Below are 22,167 nucleotides of genomic sequence, written 5' to 3'. Positions count from 1 at the left end.
GAGCCAGTGGAGGCTGGTGGATCCGATGTCAGTGGGGCGCTGAATCTTGGTGAGATCCTTTAGAGTTCTTACTGGTTCGGACTGAAACCCAGAGCGGATTCACCTCCCCACTGACATCTGAACCACCAGCCTCCACTGGGTGGGTCAGCCTTGTACTGAAACACTAGCCTGGTAGTCATAGGTGATCAGGAATTCCATACAAGTGAGTGAGCAGTCTGGAGGAGGAGCGCTCAGCACTTCCTCTGCACCCAGCACAGAAATTAGGCTTTCTGTCCTTCCTCTGCAAGCCGCCAGCAAGCTAGTGAAAATTCTCTCCCGCTAGTAACTTTTGTGGGCTTATTTACAGGGTCATGCCAAAGGCCCATGTTGTTTAGCAGCCCATCCCAAGACCCCTTGCAGAGGATGCGCCAGACCATGCAGGATTTGGGAGCCATGCTCTGCATTTTCTGCAGCTTTACAAGGGGATGTGGGGAGCTCTCCTTGGATCACACCCTGATTCTTTGCACCCTGAACGGCTTAGATTGCTTGGGTCATTGAGTTGGCTCTGGAGCTGCTTAAGACCTGGGAAAATTTGGGGCCCCTGGCTGCTTAAAATGTTAATGTTTGCTCTTAGGGATTTGATATTTGTCCTGAAAAAAATTCTGAAATATTTTTCCAGCCCTGCATTGCTGCCAATCTAACCTTCATTGCTATTTTGCAGTTGTCTCTGTGTATTTGGTGCAATGAAGCATTGGGTGCTGTTGTGCCAATAACCCTCACCTGTTCTCACCTCTGAAATGCATGTTTGTACTCTTTCCTCTCTCTTTGTTTGCCCAATATGGGGTGATCTCCCTCCGGGTGAGGGCTGTGAGTTTTCCACCCTTATATAGCTCTCCTTCTGAAATGGCAGAGTTTGTAGTTAGAATTCTCCCTTTTGTTGTTGCCATTGTTGTTCATGCTCTGAACAAATGCACACTTGTCAAAATCCTCATTCCTGGGCTCAAAGTTTCAGGGATGTACAGGCCTTGATGGGGTGTTTTCTTCACAGCTCTGAAGTGTCCCTGTACCCCACCTCTTTTTACGCTGTCCACAGCTTGAGAAGGTGTTAACCTGGGCTGGGCTCTTCATGTGGGTGGGCATTGGTATGCGCAAGGCAGTGTGTCTATTGATGATCTCAATTTTATATGCGAGAGAGGTGTGGGTTTTGTATTGGTATGTGCGAGAGGGTGCGAGTGCAGTTGTGCGTGCCTCCGGATCGGTATGCGTGGGCGCGCGCGTGTTTGATGCGGGGAGGTGACGGGGGGGATTGGACGTGCGGCCCTCAGAGTGTGCGTCCTCTGGCAAGAGTCTGCTCATAGGTCTGTGTTTATGCTGGTGTTTAAGAGTCAGGATTTGGGTGTTTTTTTTTTAGTTTCCATTCCATTCACCACAGACTATATTTTCATCTCTGCTGCTTCATGTAACAATATTGGACAGTTCTGTGCAGCCCTGCCAAGCCGGGTTCCTTCTCCTTTGGCAAATCACTCCCTGGGGGCTGGAAATAAGTTTATTTGCCACAGTGCGAGGGGGTTTCATCGTTGTCCTACTGAGCCTTTGAAAGTTTCTTTTGTTGTTTAAAGCAGAGGCTTGCCAAGGGTAAGCGAGGAAGGTTAACCGTAGCCAGTCCATTTCAGTGCTGCTCTGCTGTATCAGATGGAGGTCCATCTAATATGGCACCCTGTTTGTAACGGTGACAAGTGGTGTATGTACATCACTCCAGAAAGCTCACAGTCTGAGAGCAATGGCAAAGCCCTTCCACCATCTCAGATTCAGCAGTGTTTTCTTCCTAAACGTAGACTGAGATTCCACTTAGCTCTCCCAGTTAATAGCCATTGATAGATGAATCCTTCACAGATCTGTCTAATTTAAAAGAAAAGAAAAGAAAAGAAAAAGCCAGTGCCTCATGTGCCTCCTGAAATCCAGGAGCTGGTGGTCTAAAACACGTCAAGCTCTTGATACCTTTGTCTTCTCCTTGCTGTTCCAGCGCAAGCTTTTCTCTTGTCTTAAGAACATCGGAAAAGCAGCCCTGCTGGATCAGACCAAAGTTGGTCCATCTTGTCTAGCGCCCTGTTTCCACCATGTCCTGCCAGACGCCCCCGAGCGTCTCAGTCTCTCAGCTCTCCCATCAGTATGAGCATCATTTTAATTGTTATGCTGCTTTCCCACAAAATGTGCCCAAAGCAGCTCACAGCACAACAGCAATACGAAAACAAGGATACATAGCAGTGCATCAGTTGTAACAATACATCATTACAATAATAGCAACCCAAGCCCTCTGTGGCTAATGGCTGCAGATAGATGCATCCCTCCATGAATGTGGGCCAACCTCTTTTAAAGCCGGCATCTCGGCCCCCCGCCCCCGCCCTGGAATTCTGTAAATTCATCATGCCGCTTTAACTGTACTGACTGTGTGCCAAAGTTTGTCCTGTAGAGATGGGTTCTTTCTGCCACCAAACTGATGTGCAGGGCAAAGAAATGAATGTGTGGTGTGTTTATATCATGATATTTTGAGCCTCACTTTTACAGGTCCAGGAATGTTGGTGTATCTTTGTTTTTCTTAAATGCCCTCTCCTTTTTTAAAAAAATAACCCCAAAACAGGACTTCTCTCGTTGCTTTGCTTCTGCCCTCACTGGGCTTAAAGCTGGGAGGCAAAGCTGGGGTTTGCGAGATGCTTGAGGTCTCAACCTTGCAGATGATATGACTTTTGTGTGCAACATCACCATGCGAATAGGTGGCTGGAGGGTGGTGGTGAAGATAAGTAAATATGGTCAGGTGCGAAGTAACAGCAAGAGGTTTAGTAATGGCAGAGCAGTTCTAATATTTAAACTATTCTGAAATGCTTTTTGGACAGTGCTGTTGGACTGCTCTGAGAAAAGACGTGGGCAGTATTTCATTTCTTACCAAAACAGGTGCTGAGGCTAAGGCCTGCCGTGTGCTCTGGAAGGAAACTCCAGCACATGTGGGACAGGTTGTGGTTGCTCAGTGGTGAGAAGTAGGCACCTTGTACATGCACAGAGGCTATTTACAATATACCATTACATGGGACCAGTTGGATGTTGTGTCTTGCAGAGCCTTGCACTTTGCAATTTGTAAGAGAAATCAGAGGAAAGAGGCAATACTGATACTAGTACCATGTTTACTGTTCAAAGTGCTCGACAGTTCTTACCTTGTTCTCACCCTTTGCATCCTTGATTACAGGGATCATGCCTTGGTTAACTGTGCCTTGGTTATCTCTAGGATTGGGTACTGCAGCATACTCTACATGGGGCTGCCCTTGAAGATACTTCAGAAACTGCAATTGATAAGAGGCAACCCACTAGTAGTATCTATGTATTTAGTTGATTTGTACTCCGTCAAGAAAATGGTGTTCAAGGTGGCTAACAATCATAGACATTTTAAAAACAGATAGATACAACCTTGGTTAAAAACAATAATAATACATTAAAAACACACGTTGACCACACAAAATGACAGAATAAAAACAGCGGCCAACCCAACAGACCAGCTTACATGCCAAAGGCCTGCTTAATCAGAAAAGTCTTTGCCTGCTGGTGGATGGAGTTCCATAACCTGGGAGTGGTCACCAAAACAGCCATCTCTCAAGTCACCACCAAATGCACCTCAGAAGTGCCTCCCCCAAAGATCTTAAAATCTGGGCAGGCTCACCTGGGAGAAGGCGGTCTTTCAGGTAACCTGGGCCCAGGCCATATAGGGCTGTGAAGATCATAACCAGCATTTTGAATTGTGCCCGGAAACTAAGGTTGAGAGCTAGTATCTTGCCCAGGCTGCACAGTGACTCCATAGCAGGGATTAGAACTCAGGTCTCCCAGGCCCAAGTTAAATGCTCTTCTGCTTCTTTGTCACACTGACTTAAAGAACTGTTCCATCCTTGATGGAAATTGGTGTGTTCAGATTTTATTTTAGGAGGGTTTCTTCTCTTCCTCTCTGGAGTTGCACTGAGAGCTCTGTGGATTTTAATTATAACTCCAGCAAGGGAGTCAGCGATAATTGAGCTAAATTTGTGTCATAGTTTATGCTAATATTTTTTTGCAATTAGTGGCTTTTTAGAAGATTCCTCTCTTGAGCTCAGCTTCTTGCTGCTGCTTTGGGAAAGTTGTCAGCATGCGTTTTTCTTTCTTTTCTTCTCTGCCACCCCCTACCCCACCCTCCAGTGTTGCAAACTTGATGTGTTGGAGAGACTGCTTTCAGTGCAAATAGAGGGATATTTCGGTGACAATTTTCATGCCCCCACAAAGTAGAAATGTACACACACATATACACACACACATTTTTTAAGTCAAAGATCTTTATATGGGGTATTTCTCCTAAATTCGTGTAAAGTGTATGTATGTATGTATGCATTTTTAAAAAATTAAATGTATAGACAGGTCATTAGTATAACTCTGAGCAGTTTTACAAAAAGAATAGCCGATCGAAACTTTAAGACACAACCAGGCAGGATTAAAAACATCTTAAATTGTTTAAATTAAGATTTGGGCTAAAAATGCTCTGAAATAAGACAAATCTTCACCTGCTTATGAAATCCCAGCTGAAAGGGCACCAACTCCACCTCTGTGGTGAAGACGCGCCAGAGCAGAGGGGGCCACCACGAAGAAACAGTGGAGGCTGGTGGCTCCGATGTCAGTGGGGCAGTGAATCCGCTCCAGGTGTCAGTCAGAACTAGTCAGGACTCTAAAGGAACTCTCCAGATAGCTCCTTTAGTTCTGACTGGTTCTGATTGAAACCCAGAGCAGATTTACTGCCCCGCTGACATCGGAGCCACCAGCCTCTACTTGCCAGGAAGGTTGTAGATCTCATAGCCACATGTTGCACTCCAGGCTACAGAGGCAGATGTAGGTCTTATTGCAGAAGGCAGAGTGTATGGGAGGACGTGTTCCTTCAGGTACCCAGGGTCCAGGTTATGCTGGACCCTAAAGGTCAGCAGCAGCACCTCCACTTGGCCTGGAACAAAGTAGGTAACTAATATAGAGCAGTATTTCAGGGCAGTATTTTATGGTCCCCAATTAAAATTCTGGCCACAGTATTTTGAATCCCTTGGAAGTGTTGAAATGTGTCCATGGGCAGCCCCCTACACAGTGTGCTGCAGTAGTCAATCCTGGAGCTTACCAAGACCTGTGTGGCAGAGACAGGATCCAAGTCATCGGGAAGACAGTACAGCTAGCATATTGGGTTGAGCTGAAAAAAGGTGCCATAGCTGTCACCTGAGAATCCAGGAGCAAGGTGGTCACAAAAGCCCCCCCCCCCCATGCTGCAAAACCGCTTCTGCAGAGGCCAGAGCTGGCCGTTCACCAACTCCCGGGTCCTGGGAGCCAGCTGCTGCCATCTCTTAGCTGATCTGAGCCTCAATTTATTGGCCCTCATCCAGCCCCTTGCTGATTCCAGAAGAGCGTTCAGCCGCCTCATCGGCATTTGAGGACAAGGAGAGCATAACTGTGCTGTCGGCATACTGATGGTTCTGAACTCCAGATCCTCTGATGACTTCCCATGGAAGTTAAAAAGAACTGGGGGGGCAAGATTTAGCCCTATGCCCCCCCGAGAACTCCTGAGGAGCAGAACAGGCATTCCCCAGCACGACTTCCTATGACAGGTAAGCACAGGCCCACTGCAGCACAGTGCCCCCAGCCCCCAGTCGCTGCCTCCCCAACCTGGCGCCCTCCAGATGTGTCGGACTGCGGCTCCTGTCATCCCGAGCCAGTATGGTAGGCTGTCCAGAAGGATACCATGGCCGATGGTGTTGAAAGCCGTGGAGAAGTCCAGGAGGATCCCTGTCTTTCTCCCGGAGCAGGTTGTCTGCCTGTGTGACAGTTTCTGTCTCCAAAGCAGGCTTGAACCCAGATTGAAATGGCCCTGGAACATCCGCATCATCCCAGAGAACCCAGCGCTGGGCTGCTGTGGCCTGCCCCATCACCTTGGCCAACACTGGTAAGTACACGAGCGGCCCGTAATTTCCAGGATCCTGGGAGGGTCTCCCTCCCTTCACACCATCCTTCCGGGAATGGCCACCCAGAGGCCTTCTTGAGAGGATCCAGGACTACGCCTCCTCCTCCTCCTCCAAGAGTCGGCCCCCTTGGCCAGACTCCTCCACCTCGCTAAAGAAGGGCAAAGGCAGGAGCGCTGGTGCCTGGCCAGACGGCTCCCCCGGGAAGAATGCCTGAGCACACCAAAGGTACCGTGCCAGCTCCCGGTGTTGGAGGCCCTGGGGCAAGGCAGCCCCGCAGGCCGCTCCCTCAGCCAGCGTCACATGCTGCTGTTGCTCCTCACCCCCTTCGTCCTCATGCCTCCCGCTCGCCCGCTCGCTCGACAGGCAGAGGGCCGGGGGCGAGGAGGCCGGGGCATCTCCTGCTCCTCCTCCTCCTCGCCACCACCATTATGTGGGCCAGCGCAAGAGGCACGAGAACAAGTAGGCTGCGATGGCGAGGAGGAGGAGCAACTCCAGGGGGCGCTTCTCAGGGGGCCCCTGCTGGGGTGTGGGCCCTCGGCAGGTGCCCCGCCATGCCTACCCTTGGCGCCGGCCCTGAAAGTTACCCTGACATAGGTCAGTGTGCTGCATCCCACAGTGGCCCACAGATGCCTCTGGAAAGCCCACAGGCAGGATGTGAAGGCAAGGGCCACCCCCTGCTGCAGCTGGTATTCAGATATACTACCTCTGAGCATGGAGGTTCTATTTAGCTATCTCAGCTTTTTCCTCCCCCCTCTCCCCATCATGAATCCTCCTTTAAGGGAACAATCCTTTGGAGATAGTCGGCCGCCTCCAAACTCAGAAGCGACCATCTATCCAATGCACAGCAGGAGGAGCGCAGAGGCGATAATCTCCAGCCACCCTGCGTTCGCAGCTAGACAGCCGGTTTTGGCTGTCTAGCCACGGGACATCTGAGCACGGGGTGGGCAGGCTGGAAGAGTCTTGCCGGCCCTTACGAACTCCCCGCCCCGCCCCCAGGAATGCCCCCCCCCCCGCTCCCTGCTGCAATTATAAACACAGAGTGGGGAGGATGCACACTGCCTATGAGGCAGCAGAGGAGGGGGTGGAGAGGTGGTTCTCCACGAACTGACCAATCCTATGGCTGTCTAGCCACTGTCTAGCAGCCACAGCATTGCGCCCTAAAGCCATCTAAGCGAGGGGGGGCATCACCTATTCCACAGAACAAGAAAATGTCCTTGCTCATGCCCCGAGGGTTGCAGCAACTGTGGGCGGGACCATAGCTCAGTAGCAGATGACCTGCTTTGCATGCCAGAGGTCCTCGGTTCAATCCCCGGCATCTCCAGGTAGGGCCAGGAAAGAATCCTGCCCGAATCCCTGGAGAGCCATTGCTGCCATTCGGTCTCGACAGTACTGGGTAGATGGACCCAGGGTCTGGCTCTGTATCAAGCAGCTTCCTCTGTTCCTAACTGTGAGCAGGAGAGGCAGAGGAAGTAAATGATCACCATCTCTTCAAATAGGATTTTTAAGAAATTGCCATTTTTAATGGTAGAAATCCTCCGTCCCCTACCGCTCCCTTGTTCCTTATGGTCCATGTCTTAAGTTTAGATGGTGAGCCTGAAGGCAGGGGCTGTGATGCTACTTACCATTGTAAGCTGCTCTTTGGGGCCTCTTCAGCTAAGGCGCGGGGTAGAAATGCTGCAAACAAATAAATAAGTAAGCAAGCAACTGAAACTCCTCCACGCAGCAGCCACGAGAAGAGGCCGGTGTCACCTCAGGTACGGCCACTGTTGTCACAGGGGAGTCCAAGTCGGGTCAGATGCGAGAGATTTTTTTATCTGCATCGTGTTTAGCAAACAAGTCACAGCAGGTGACCGTGCCGTCCATGCTGTTCGCGGAAGGGCCGGAATTGATCAAGCCATGTGACCCCTTGGAACAATTCTGCTGCTGGCCCTGAGCAGGTGAAGCGGTGGCAGAGAAGTGAGTGCATCTCATCGCCACAGAGGAGGCTCTAAAATGCACAGACATTCCGGGCTGTTGTTTTTAAAAAGCTGATTAACCATGTGTTTTCCAGCCGATTAGTGAGTTGCTTAAATTTCTGTTTTACTGAACATAGGTGCCCTTTCGAGATAATTGAAGGAGGCGTGAGAAAGCTTGAAATCTAACATATTTTTTAAAAGCTACTTGCCACTGCTAGGAGAAAATATTTTCTTTTGTAAATTTCCATATTACCATTGACATTCCTCCTCCTCCTCCTCTTCCTCCTCAAGTGCCCTTCACTCTCAGCCTTGCCAGTTGGTGGATTAAAGCTTCTGTCAATTTACTCTCCTGATTCAGCCTTGCAAATTGGACAGCCATGAGGACTAGTAAAGAGCTCCTCCTCCTCCTCCGCCTCCGCCTCCGCCGCCTCCTCTTCTCCTTCTCCTTCTCCTTCTCCTTCTTCTTCATCTGAAAGTTATGATTCAAAAGATCCTGGGTCTTGCACTGGACACCTGATTACTCACTTGTGGGGGCCTTCGTGGATAGCCACGGCTCCAACTGATCGCAACAGAAAGGATCGGGTGCAGAGAGGGCTAACGAGGCTCGAGACCCCTAGGGATGCTGGGCTGGCGCTTGCTTTCGCCTGTAACCTGTGCCACCGCTTCCTTGCTCAAAGCATGTCGGAGGGGAGGCGGTGGAGCTCGCCACGTGCAAATCCGGCCTGCTGCATCCTGCCTCTGGCTCCTCTTGGTTCCGCAGCAGGCCGACTGTACAATCCACCAGTGATATGACCTTTACTTCTCTGGTCAGACAGCTGTTGGTGTTTCAGATAAGTGCTGGGGCGCCAGTACCTTCCAGCCGGCGATCCCAGTCCCCAATCCCAGGTATATGGGTCTGGCTGTGGATGGAGGGCTGTGGCTTATGGGTAAAGCAGCCTTCCCCAACCTGGTGCCCTGCAGATGTCTTGGACTGCAACCCCCATTGTTCCCAATGGTGGTGCTAGCTGGGGGTGATGGGAGTTGCGGTCCAGCACATCTGCAGGGCAGCAGGTTGGGGGAGGCTGGGATGGTGTTTTGGACCCTGAAGCACAGCTGCAAAGTTCACCATCTCTTGGCCTAACCTACCTGGCAGGGTTGTTGTGAGGATAAAATGGGAGTTGGTGTGGAGAACCACGTATGCCGCTTCATGCACTTGGAGAAGGGAAAGGATAAACACACCATAAGCCAGCTCAGGGCGCCTCGCATCATCTCTTCTGCAGGGATGAGCCTTGGGACTCATGAAGATCCTTGAAACGGGAGTGGGGGCGGGCAGGGGGGCCTTTCAGAATCGGGATGGAAGTGTGGCAGTTGGAACGGGGGGGGGGTTGATCTTGGGATATCTTGCTTCGCACGCAGGCCTCCTTTTCTGCTTGGCTGCTCCTGATGGTTGCTCAGCAAATGTTGAAATTGAGTGGAGAAAATTGTGAGTGAAAGATGAGTGAAGTGCACAGCATGTCAAGGTGTCTGAGAAGGAGGTGGGGGAGGGCAAAGGAACTGCCTCCTCTTTACTTGGGGTGAATGTATCAATCAACATTAAAAAGGGACCCAAGGGCCATGGGGGGGACCCACTGATCAGCCTAGGCAACCCATATGCAGAGAGCAGGAGCCACAAAATGCACCTCACCATGGTTTCTGCAGGGCCTTTGTGGCTCAGCCTCGCAAATATGTCCGCAGGTTACTAGTCCACAATATATTTTTTCCAGAGAGCATAGAAGTAACCTTGTATGGGTTGGCATCAGGTGAAAACCTTTTTATTTGTCGTAGTCTTTCTTGGTGATTCTGTGTTTTTATGCTATCATTTGATTTTATTGCTGGGCTCTGTCTTGTTTTATTGCGATTTCCTTATTTCATTCATTCATTCATTCATTTATTAGATTTATTCCATTTATTCCATCTTTTCCTCAAAGGACGAGCCCAAGTTGGCATAGGTGATCCTCCTCCTCTCCGTTTTATCCTCAAAACAACCCTGTAAAGTAGGTTAGGCTGAGAGCCCAGAGTCACCCAGGGACCTTCAGGGCCGAGTGGGGACTTGAACCCGGGTCTCTCCCCAGTCTCAGTCCAACACTCTAACCCCTACACCACACTGGCTCTCTGTTACTGTGATTGTTTTCAATTGGGATTATATTGTCTAATTTTGTAAACTGCTCCGAGAGCTTTTGCTGAATACTAATACGGTTCTCTAATGTGAACAAATACACTTTTGCGGACTTCTTTTTCATAAATATGAGCAGTGGAGGCTGGTGGCTCCGATGTCAGTGGGGCGGCGAATCCGCTCCGGGTTTCAGTCAGAGCTCCAAAGGAGCTCTGACTGAAACCCGGAGCGGATTCGCCGCCCCACTGACATTGGAGCCACCAGCCTCTGTGGGATACATGTATATTATGTGTCTCTGTGTATCATGGTCTTGCAGGCCTCCCAGGGGTCTTTTGGCCAGGTGACTGATTGAGTCTCACCACCTGTGTAGCTTTGGCAGTTCTTGAGCACCTGCTTTTCCTGGCGCATTGACTGGGTTCTTGCAGACATAACTTGCAACCCGGTTTGGGTTCTCTGCTTGCATTCTGAAATGGGCTGCCCACTATGGGAGGAACTATAGCTCAGGGATAGAGTATGTGCTTTGTGTACAGAAGGACCCGGGTTCTGTCCCTGGTATCTCCAGTTGAAAGATCAGGGAGCAGATGATGAGGAAAGACCCCTGCTGGGGCCACTGCTACTCAGAGTAGACCATATTGGGCTCGATGGACCAGTGGTCTGACATGGTTTAAGGCAGCTTCCTGTGTGCTACCGGCAGCAGGGTCTTTTCAGTGCTGGCTCCACAGTTGTAGAATTCCTTCCCAGAATTGTGGAATCTTTGTTTTCACAGGTGTTCTGGACTATAGGCAATTAGCGTTGCTGCTTTGTGAGCACTTTCTTTATAGATGTGGAAGCTGACATGCTGAGGTGGTGTTTATTTGGAACAAAGATCTTTTCAGTATATTGATGGATTGTGGTGACTTCAGCTGAGAAGCCGGCTACGCGTTCTCCGATAGATAAAATAACTAAGTTCCTTTTGCGAGTTGTGTGTGGGCGCCTGGGAGGAAGAAATGGGACGAGAGCAGGGAGGGTGTGGTGGAGACAAGAGACTAAAGAGAAGGGGGAACCAACCATAACCTTCCTCCTCTTTTTCAGAAGGCCGTGGCCTTCCCTAACGGAAACCGGCGACTGGAGGACGCGGTGAGACTGCCCCCAAATCGGATGGTTCCTGCATCACGATGGCGGCTCTGTACAGCAGCGAAGTGAAATGCGTCAGCGTTGAGTGGGACTTCCTGCAGGGACTGTTGGTGAAGAACCAGCCTGTGCCCTGGTAAGGTGGCGCCATTTAGAATCAGAGAATCAGAATCTTAGGATCCTAGCATTGGAAGGGACCCTTGAGGCCATCGAGTCCACCCTCTGCTCAGTGCAGGAACCTAGTTTCAAGCATTCCTGGCAGATGGCTGTCCAGGCTCTACTGGAATTTCTCCAGCGACGGAGAGCTCACCACCTCAGAGACAGCTGGTTCCATTGTCTGTTAGGAAGCTAAATCGGCCTTCCTATAACTTAAGCCCGTTACTTCATGTCTTACAGTCTTGGATGACAGAGAACAGGTTCTGGCCCTCTTCTGTGCGACTGCCCTTTAGGTCCTTGACAAGTGCTATCCTATCCCCCGCCTGGCCCAACCCCCTTCAGTCTTCTCTTCTCAAGGCTAAACATACCCAGGTCCTGCAATCTTTCCTTGTAGGGCTTCGTTTCTGGGGGATCCGATGGGGTAACTGCCTTGTAAGCTGCCCTGAACTCTTTAGAGCCAGGGCAGGGAACATGTAGGCCTCCAGATGTTGCTGGACTACATCTCCTATCACTCTTGGCCATGTGAGCTGGGGCTGCTGGGAGGTGGAGTTCCACAACAGCTGAAGGCCACGATTCCCCAGCCTTGCCTTACACGACGATTGGGGCACACGTCGTTAAGAATAACAACATTTCATTTTTTTCCATTTGAAAAGGGGGAAAATTTTCCCTACTTGGTGTCTTCCTGATGTGTTGGACTGCAAATGGTCGTGCTGGCTGGGGATAATGGGAGTTGTAGTCTAACTTATCTGGAGGGCACCAGGTTAGGGAAGGCTGTTCTGGACCCTTGGGTGTGGAATTTCTGGAACTGGCCTTCCACAGTTTGGAAAACCCAGTGTCTTGCATGATTTGTGTCAATGATATTGGAATAATTGTGTGTGGAGCCAGTGTGGTGTAGTGGCTAGAATGTTGGACTAGGAGTTGGGAGATCCGGGTTCTAGTCCCCACTCAGCCATGGAAGCTCACTGGGTGACTTTGGGCCAGTCACAGACTCTCAGCCCAACCTACCTCACAGGGTTGTTGTTGTGAGGCTAAAATGGAGAGGAGGATTATGTACACCGCCTTGAGTTCCTTAAAGAGGGAAAAAGGCGGGATATAAATGTAATAAATAAATAAATAAAATAAAAATCCTCCAGTGCACGTTTCTGGCAAACATTTTATCATCTGCATGGGAGCCAATTAGTTAGATGCTTAAATAAATGTGCAAATCACCAAAACTGCCCTATAGATCTCATAGAGCAGGGGTGGGCAACTTGTGACCCTCCAGATGTTTTGGCCTACAACTCCCATCAGCCCGACTCAACATAGCCAATGGTGAGGCATGCTGGGAATTGTAGGCCAAAAAATCTGGAGGACCACAGTTTGCCCACCTCAGCCATAGAGATTCCTTTGGGAGCAGGGATTTAAAGAACAGAGAATATAAAAATGTGTCCTGTGGAATGATAGTCCATGTTGCTGAGTCACTGTTCACATAGAAAAGGTGCAGCAAAGGGCAGCCAAAATGAGGAGGGGGCTGGAGCAACTCCCCTATGAGGAAAGTCTGCAAAGTCTGGGGCTTGTTAGGTTAGGGAAAAAGCGAGTGAAGTGGGACAAGATAGAGGTTTATGCAAATTCTGTGTGACGTGGAGAAGGTGGATAGGGAGACATTTTTCTCCCCTTCTCCTAATGTAGAACCCAACAGGGTCCTTCAAGGAAGCTGAATGGTTGGAGGTTCAGGACAGATGAAAGGAAGGACTTCTTGACACAGTGCAGAACCAAACTACGGCATTCACTTCCACAAGGTGTAGTGATGGCTGCCAATTTGGAGGGCTTTAAAGGGGGCTTAGACAAATTCATGGAGGAGAAGGCTAGCAATGACGACTAGTCCCGATGGCTACATATTGCCTCCAGTATGAGAGGCAATATATAGCCACGGGCGGGAGGGTGCTGTTGCACTTGTGTCCTGCTTGTGGGCTTCCCACAGGCCATGTGGGAAACAGGATGTTGGCCTAGCTAGATAAGCCTCAGCTGTCTTCCAGCAGAGCCCTTGTGTTCATATGGATTTCTCTTCTTTGCAGTTGCCTTAGAGAAGAGTTTCTACCATGAACGTTTTCCAGAGGGCAGCTGTGTTAGTCCATTGCAGCAAAACCAACAAACGTCTTCTGGCCCCTCGAAGGCTAACAAATTTATTTTGGCATAAGCTTTTGTGGGCTACCACACTTCATCACACACCACACGTACCCTGCATCTCCTCCTTCCCTTTCATCTCTCTCTGTCTTCTCGCTTATCTTCTCTGGCTGAGAGCAGAAGTCTATATTTTCAGTAATTTCTTGGAGGCCCCAAGACTTGGAACAACAGGATATAACTGGGTTCTTGGAAGCCTCTTTTCTTCCTGGTAGTTTTGTACCACCCAGAGGGGCATTAGATCTGTTTTTTATTTATTCTCCTTCAAAATGGTTAAGGTCTTTGTTCTGATTGCAGTTTACAATTCTCCTCCTTCATTTGGGTGATCACTTATTGTTATAGGATAATGGGGGGAAAAAACCCTACTGATGTGGCGGGGAGGCAGAACGGCATGCCAGCGCCTGCTGTTCTTCACTTCCATTCCTCCTGCTCACTGGGCTCCCTGTTTCTATTTCTCAGAGCTATGATGAAGCCCAACTGGTGTATGTGAGAGTGACGCCTGGCAGCCTTCCCCAACCTGGTGTCTTCCAGATGTGTTGGATTGCAACTCTCAAGCCAGCTGAGAATGATGGGAGTCGCAGTCCCATGCTTTTGGAGGGCACCAGGTTGGGGAAAGCTGCAAAAGGGATTATGGGGTATAGCTTGACACATTTCTTGGCGTCTCCAAACCAGATGTAGGCTCAGAGGTGATTCCTACACTGGAATGGGCCTCTTTATTGTTGTACTTTTAAAAGGAACTTTGTGGGAAGGTGGGAGCTTGCAGGGAGGACCCACTGTCATACCTTTGTCTTCATGAATGTTCCTTTTGTCTGCTGAACATAAGAGCCCTGAGGCTGGATCAGACCAAGGTCCAACTAGTCCATCTAGTTCACATAGCGGCCAACCAGCTGCCTGTGGGAAACCCACAAGCAGGGCAGGAGTGCAACAGCACCCTCCAACCCATGTTCCCCAGCAACTGGTGTACATAGCCATACTGCCTCCGATGCTGGAGGTGGCACATAGCCATCAGGACTAGTAGCCATGGATAGCTTTCCCCTCCATAATTTCTCTAATCCCCTTTTAAAGCCACCCGACTTGGTGGCCATCACTGCATCTGGTGGAAGTGAATTCCACAGTTTGATTATGTGCTGCGTGACAAAGCCCTTCCTTTTATCCGTCCTGAATCTCCCACCAATCAGCGTCATGGGATGACCCCACTGGGTTCTAGTATTTTGAGAGAGGGAGAAAAATGTCTCCCTACCCACTTTCTCCACGCCAGGCATCCTTTTGTACCCCTCTCTCATGTCTACCCTTACTCACTGCTGCTCTCTGGGAGTCCTTTGCTGTGAGTTATGGAGTGTGGAAAAAGATGGGCAGCTGCGGCACGTGGGTTATTCATTTATTTATTGAATTTGTACCCTGCCTTTCTGCCAAGTACTTGCAGCGCTTAACAACAATACAAGCCAACATTTAAGATAAAATCATAATTAAACCTATAATAAAGCCAGTGTGGTGTAGTGGTTCAAGTGTTGGACTGGGAGCTGGGAAATCCAAGTTCTAGTCCCCACTCGGCCATGGAAGCTCACTGAGTGACGCTGGGCCAGTCACAGACTCTCAGCCCAACTTACCTCACAGGGTTGTTGTTGTGAGGATAAAATGGAGAGGAGGAGGATCATGTAAGCCACCTTAGGTTCCTTGCAAGAGGAAAAAAGGCGGGATATAAATGCAATCAATCAATCAATCAATCAATCAAACAAATAAAACAAATACATTAAAAACACAAATAAAACACACAAGTATAAAAGAATAAAGTGTTGGCGTTTAGTCCAGGGCCAAGGAACCAGCCCCCCCGATGATGTTGGACTACAGTTCTCATCATTCCTGACCCTTGGTCTTTCTGGCTGGGGCTGATGGGAGTTTGAAGCCCGCGGCATTTGGGGGGCCACAGGTCTCTTGCCCCCGCTTCAGTCTGGTGGCCCCAGCATATCCCTCCTAACTCTGCCTTGTCCTCCTTTCCTCCCGCAGTCTGCAGGCCCTGCGCAAGGAGAAGTCCCGCAACGCTGCCCGCTCCCGCCGGGGCAAGGAGAACTTTGAGTTCTATGAGCTGGCCAAGATGCTGCCGCTGCCCGGCGCCATCACCAGCCAGCTGGACAAGGCCTCCATCGTCCGCCTCACCATCAGTTACCTCAAGATGCGCGACTTCGCCAGCCACGGCGACCCCCCCTGGAGCCTGCGAGGCGAGGGGCCTCCCCCGGCCAGCAAAGGTGGGTGCTGGCTCTCGGGGGGCTCGGAGGAGATGCCCCTTTTTGTGCGTGGGGTGTGGCCTGGCTGGCTGCGATGGAGAAAGGCGGGGGAGGGATCGTGGCTCGGTTTTTAGGGGCTGGAGGCCAACGGTGGGGCAAGCTCCGGCCCTGCTCAGCTTGGAGAAAAAGGGAGACGAGAGAGGTGAGCAAAATGAGGCATGGTGTGGGGAATGTGGACAGGGAGACATTTTCCCTCTCTCAGAATACTAGAACCCAATGGGGTCATCCCATGAAGCTGATTGTGAGGAGATTCGGGAGAGCTGAAAGGAAGGACTTCTTCACACAGCGCGTAGTTAAACTGTGGAATTTGTTACCACAAGACATAGCGATGGCCACCAATTTGGATGGCTTCAAAACAGGGTTGGACAAATTCCTGGAGGAAAAGGCTGTCAATGGCTACTAGTCCTGAGGGCTACGTACTACCTCCAGGACCAGAGGAAGTGAGCCTGTGTACACCAGTGGCTGGGGAGCATGGGCAGGAGGCTGCTGCTGCGCTTGTGTTCTGCTTGTGGGTTTCCCGTAGGCAGCTGGCTGGCCACTGTGTGAGCAGAATGCTGGACTAGATGGACCCTGGGTCAGATCCAGCCGGGCTCTTCTTATGTTCTTATGAGGACTATGGCGGATTGCTCAAGAGGAGTCTGGTTTCTCTTGGGGGGCGGCGTCGGCGTCTGTCGCGACCAGCTCCAGCGCTTGGGAGCAGAGTACAGGAGGCGGGCTCAACTGGACTGTGCCCAGGGATGTGTGTATGCTCCGCCCTTTCCTTTCCTCAATGCTGGTGTGTGCCAATGCCGGTTAAAATCTGATGTCTGCACCTCGAATACATTGTGCAGCTTGAGCAAATGTGCATGATGGTTGTTTTGCATAATTCTGTAGCCACCCCCAACCCCGCTCCTGCTTCTCCTAGTCGTGGGGCGGGGTGTGGGTTAGGGGAGGACAAGAATCTACAAGTCACCGGGGTGGGGAGCAGGAGGTTGAAACTCTATGCACGACATGCTGCCCTGAACCCCCAGGAAATCTCATTCAGCCATCGTTGGGCTTCTGGGATTTCAACGGGCATTGAAGCCACGAACTTCCAGGCATATCTTTGCAGCCATGAGGGCCTGAGGCTTGGTCTCTTTTCTTAAAAAAGAAAAGAAGCTGGCCAGTTCTCTAGAAATTGTGTCTTGTTGCCCACATTTTATTCAATGTTTTTTCTTTGTGGAATTGTGATTGATGAGCTAGTGTGGTATAGGGGTTAGAGTGTAAGGCTAAGCCCAGGGAGACTTGGGTTCAAATCCTCACTGAACCATGAAGCTCACTGGGTGACGTTAGACCAGTCGCCACCGCTCAGTCTAAGACTGGAGACAGAGTGATACATAGGAACGTAGGAAGTTGCATTATATAGTTGCCATCTAACTTAACACAAGACACTCAAGGAATAATTGCCGGGGGGGGGGGGAGAATTTCTATAATTAAGAATGGTAATTAAAAAAACCTATTTGAAGAGATGGTGATAGTTTACTTCCTCTTCCGCTCCTGCTCACAGTTAGGAACAGAGGAAGCTGCCTTATACTGAGTCAGACCATGGGCCCATCTCGCCCAGTATCGTCGACGCTGACTGGCAGCAGCAGCTCTTCAGGGTTTCAGGAAGGAATTTTTCCAGCCCTATGTGGAGATGCTGGCGATCAAACCTGGGACCTCCTGCATGCAAAGTGGGTGCTCTACCACTGAACTACCATCTTTCAGAGGACCGAGGAGAGGTTTTGTATCGCCTGATGTATGCACACATTTCTTTGGTCCTAACATTGCCTCTGGATAAACATGTTTTGCAGGTCTTGGAAACAGTATAAAAACCTACCGGACCTGTTTTTCTGGAAGCAAAAGTGGAATGAGTAAGCTGGGCAGCCATTTCAATGGTGAAAAAAAGCTTGTTTGTCTCCAACCTGACATACCTCTCAGGGTTGTTGTGAGGATAAAATGAGGGGTGGAGGGAGACCCATGTAGCTGCCATGAGCTCCTTGGAGAAGGTGTGGGATAAAATCATCATCACTTATTTATTTAGTTGTTACATTTCAATACCACCCAATAGCCAAACCTCTCTGGGCAGTTAACAATAATAACAACAATAACAATAATAGTAGTAGTAGTAGTAGTAATAATAATAATAATAATAATAATAATGTGGAAAGTGACTTGCATTACAAAACACCCAAGCTGTAAAACACCACCACTGACCTCCGGAAGGAATTTGGAACTAAGGAGCAAGAAGCTGCCCTGTTTGGGTCCGAGGAAGCAGGTCTAGGCCAGCATTGCCTGCCTGGGCCGGCAGTGGCTCTGCAGGCGGAGGGGGGCCACCGGGGAGATGGACCTGGGACCCTCTGCATGAAGGCAGCCGCTCTGCCCCTGGGCTGCGGCTCGGCTCGGCTCTTCCCTGTGTCCCGCAGCATGTCCGCAAGACCGGCACACCTCTTGGCGCACCTGCAGCGACACAGGGAACGGAGGATCATCTGTCACTTTGAAATCTGCTTCTCCGGGTCTGTCTGCTCTCTCATTCCACCCCACCCCCCACATGCACGCCAGTTCCTCTCGGAAAGGCCTGGCGGCCGCTCCATTCCAACACATGCACGCGCACGCGCGCGCACACACACACACACACACAGGCGCTCGCCCAGATAAAATAGCATTGATTAGCCATGCAATAAATCACCATTTAAATAATGCAGCTTCAAAGTGTGTAATTAAATAAATTAACTGCCTTGGAAGAATACAGGCTTGCAGCAATTTCTGATTACTATCATTACCCGCAGGGTAATTATCAGCCAAATAACGAGTGTTCCATGAAATAGGGATAAACATCTGCCTATTGTTTGGGGAGGCTGGGCGCGGTACTGTCCGTTTTCTTCCCCCTCTCGCCTTCCCCCCTCCCGGCAGATTCCAGCACTGAGGAAGAGACATCTTTCTGTTAAGCCTGCCTTGTCCTTCCGTCCTCCCCCCACCCCCCGCAGCCTCCCTTGGTTTGCAAGAGAAGCCAAAATCTGTAGGGAATGAATTCTAATAATGATTGGCTTTGAAGGAGGGGTGCCGAGGCGGCCGAGAACTTTTCAAAACTGTGGCAGGGTTCTCCCGTTATTGTTTTGCTACAGCTGTGTCCTGGGAAAGAGTTTAAAAATAGAGGGCAGAACAGGGGTCAGAACAGGGTGGAGTCTGAGAGTCAGGATGTTCCAGTGCTTGCAGGCTTAACCCTGTCAAGGGGCTGGCCGTACACCTGGCACAACATGAGCTAGCTTCTGCAATGAGGACTAGAGACTTATATGGAAGGGAGTGTAGAGAGCAGGGGAGGGGGCATGGCTCAGTAGTACAGCACCTTCTTTGCTGCTTTGCAAGCAGAAGGTTCCCGGTGCGATCCCTGGCTTCTCCAGGCAGGGCTAGGAAGGAATCCTGCCTGCAACCCTGGAGAGCCGTTGCTGCCAGTCAGTGTCGACAATACTGGGCTGGATGGAGCCATGGCCTGACCTGGTATAGTAAAGCAGCTTCATATGTTCCATATGGTGTTGAATCTCAGCCTCACGGGCTGCATCTGGCCTGCCTGGGGTCTCAGCCTGGCCAGCCGGGAGTCCCCAGATGGCCACCCCCACTCCCGCTGGCCCCGCCCCCTTTCGGATGACAGGCATTGCTGCTCTCGGCACTCTCAAGACCGAGCAAACCATGCATTTTAACAGAAAAGTGAGCGAAATTCTTGGCCACTGTGTTCTGTATATCTGCTTTGTTACATTTCAGAGGAGTAGCCATTATGTGACCAGTCTTTCTGTGTGAGTGTGAGAATAGCCACACCTGTGCAACGCACGCACCGGTTAAAGTGCAACAGAAGAGGAGCCACGAAACGGTGAGCTGAGCCTGAGCCTGGCGATGTAAAGCACTTTGAAGTCCTGTCGACTTCAGCGAATTGGCTTATTTCTTCATCACACTGTAATGCTGCCATGCATGTAAAATTTTAGCAGCGCATCACTTCAAAACAATATACCGATAGAACAACAAAATTTTTGATGTATCTGGTATATTTTTTGTTAAGCAATTGCAAGACAGCAGCGGTGGCTAAGGCCTAAGGGGGTTTTCTTATTTATGTCAGAACTGAACTTTTGAATAGGTATAAAGGCGCATGAATAGCAAGACCTCAGCAGACTTAAGCAACGCTGGGGCATCCATATCTCGGGTTTAGACCAGCCTTCAGCAAATTGGTGGCCTCCAGAAGTTTTGGACTACAACTCTCAGCATTCCTGAGCACTAGCCATGCTGGCTGGGGCTAATGGGAGTTGAAGTCCAAAACATCTGGAGACCACCGGGTTGGGGAAGTCTAGTTTAGACAACTTGGAAACTGAGGACATGTGACATTTCCAGTTTGGTAAGCTAAGCAACCACTGATGCCGAAGAAGCTGAGGTTGATCAGTTCTATGAAGACCTACAACACCTTCTAGAACTAACAGCAAAAAAATATGTCCTCTTCATCATAGGGGATTGGAATGCTAAAGTAGGAAGGCAAGAAATCACCGGGATAACAGGCAAGCATGGCCTTGGTGTACAAAATGAAGCAGGACAAAGGCTAATAGAGTTGTGCCAAGAGAACACGCTGATCATAGCAAACACTCTTTTCCAACAGCACAAGAGGCGACTCTACACATGGACATCACCAGATGGTCAATATCGAAATCAGATTGATTATGTCCTTTGCAGCCAAAGATGGAGAAGCTCCATATAGTCAGTCAAAACAAGGCCTGGAGCTGACTGTGGCTCAGATCATGAGCTGCTTCTTGCAAAATTTCAGCTTAAATTGAAGAACGTAGGGAAAACCACTCAACCATTCAGGTATGACCTAAATCATACCCCTTATGAATATACAGTGGAGGTGAGGAATAGATTTCAGGGATTAGACCTGATAGACAGAGTGCCTGAGGAACTATGGACGGAGGTCTGTCACATTGTTCAGGAGGCAGCAACTCAATCCATCCCAAAGAAAAAGAAATGCAAGAAAGCCAAGTGGCTGTCTGATGAGGCTTTACAAGTAGCTGAGGAAAGAAGGGAAGCGAAAAGCAAGGGAGAAAGGGGAAGATATACCCAACTGAATGCAGAGTTCCAGAGAATAGCAAGGAGAGACAAGAAGGCCTTCTTAAATGAACAATGCAAAGAAATGGAGGAAAACAACAGAATGGGAAAGACTAGAGATCTCTTCAAGAAAATTGGAGATCTCAAGGGAACGTTTTGTGCAAAGATGGGCATGATAAAGGACAAAGAAGGCAGGGACCTAACAGAAGCAGATGAGATTAAGAAGAGGTGGAAAAAATACACAGAAGAACTCTACAGGAAAGATCTTAATGTCCCTGATAGCCATGATAGTGCGGTCACTGAACTTGAGCCGGACATCCTTGAGAGTGAAGTCAAGTGGGCCTTAGGAAGCATTAGTAACAACAAAGCTAGCGGAGATGACAGTATTCCAGCCGAGCTATTTAAAATCCTAAAAGATGATGCTGTTAAAGTGCTGCATTCAATATGCCAACAAATTTAGAACACTCAACAATGGCCGCAAGACCGGAAAAGGTCAGTTTACATTCCAATTCCAAAGAAGGGCAACGCCAAAGAGTGTTCAAACTACCGCACAATTGTGCTCATTTCACATGCCAGCAAGGTGATGCTCAACCCTACAAGCTAGGCTTCAGCAGTATGCGAACCGAGAACTACCGGAAGTACAAGCTGGGTTTCGAAGAGGCAGAGAAACTAGAGATCAAATCGCCAACATTCGCTGGATCATGGAGAAAGCAAGAGAATTCCAGAAAAACGTCTATTTCTGCTTCATTGACTACGCTAAAGCCTTTGATTGTGTGGATCACAACAAACTGTGGCAAATTCTTAAAGTGATGGGAATACCAGATCACCTTACCTGTCTCCTGAGAAACTTGTACGAGGGTCAAGAAGCAACAGTAAGAACCAGACATGGAACAACCGAGTGGTTCCCAATTGGGAAAGGAGTACGACAAGGCTGCATATTGTCGCCCTGCTTATTTAACTTAGATGCAGAGTACATCATGAGAAACGCCGGGTTGGATGAATCACAGGTCGGAATTAAGATTGCCGGGAGAATTATCAACAACCTCCGATACGCAGACGATACCACCCTAATGGCAGAAAGCGAGGTGGATCTAAAGAGCCTCTTGTTGAGGGTGAAAGAGGAGAGTGCAAAAGCTGGTTTGAAACTCAACATGAAAAAAACGAAGATCATGGCATCTGGCCCCATCACTTTCTGGCATATGGAAGGGGAAGAAATGGAAGCAGTGACAGATTTTAGTTTCTTGGGCTCCAAGATCACCGCAGGCGGTGACTGTAGCCATGAAATTAAAAGACGCTTGCTCCTTGGGAGGAAAGCT

At 49.6% G+C, this 22,167-nt stretch overlaps 1 protein-coding gene across 5 annotated transcripts in view; it reads left to right on the top strand.

The window, feature by feature from the left end:
* Positions 1-22,167, top strand: part of NPAS1 (neuronal PAS domain protein 1) — a 93,364-nt gene that overhangs the window by 4,598 nt on the left and 66,599 nt on the right. For 2 of the 5 annotated variants that reach the window (XM_084814759.1, XM_084814755.1), the window contains exons 2-3: positions 11,139-11,313; positions 15,498-15,736. In XM_084814759.1, the coding sequence (XP_084670885.1) occupies positions 11,222-11,313; positions 15,498-15,736 (331 nt within the window). In that variant the 5' untranslated portion in view covers positions 11,139-11,221. Of the gene's footprint in view, positions 1-6,143; positions 7,938-10,371; positions 11,314-15,497; positions 15,737-22,167 lie in introns of those variants that run through there. The other 3 variants (XM_084814758.1, XM_084814757.1, XM_084814756.1) reach the window with 3 other exon arrangements.

Source organism: Heloderma suspectum, chromosome 10 (genome assembly GCF_057233095.1).
Source record: "Heloderma suspectum isolate Gila_16-S chromosome 10, 16-S_ref, whole genome shotgun sequence".
Classification (NCBI taxonomy): Eukaryota; Metazoa; Chordata; class Lepidosauria; order Squamata; family Helodermatidae; genus Heloderma; species Heloderma suspectum.
This window is presented reverse-complemented; position numbering and strand designations above follow the sequence as displayed.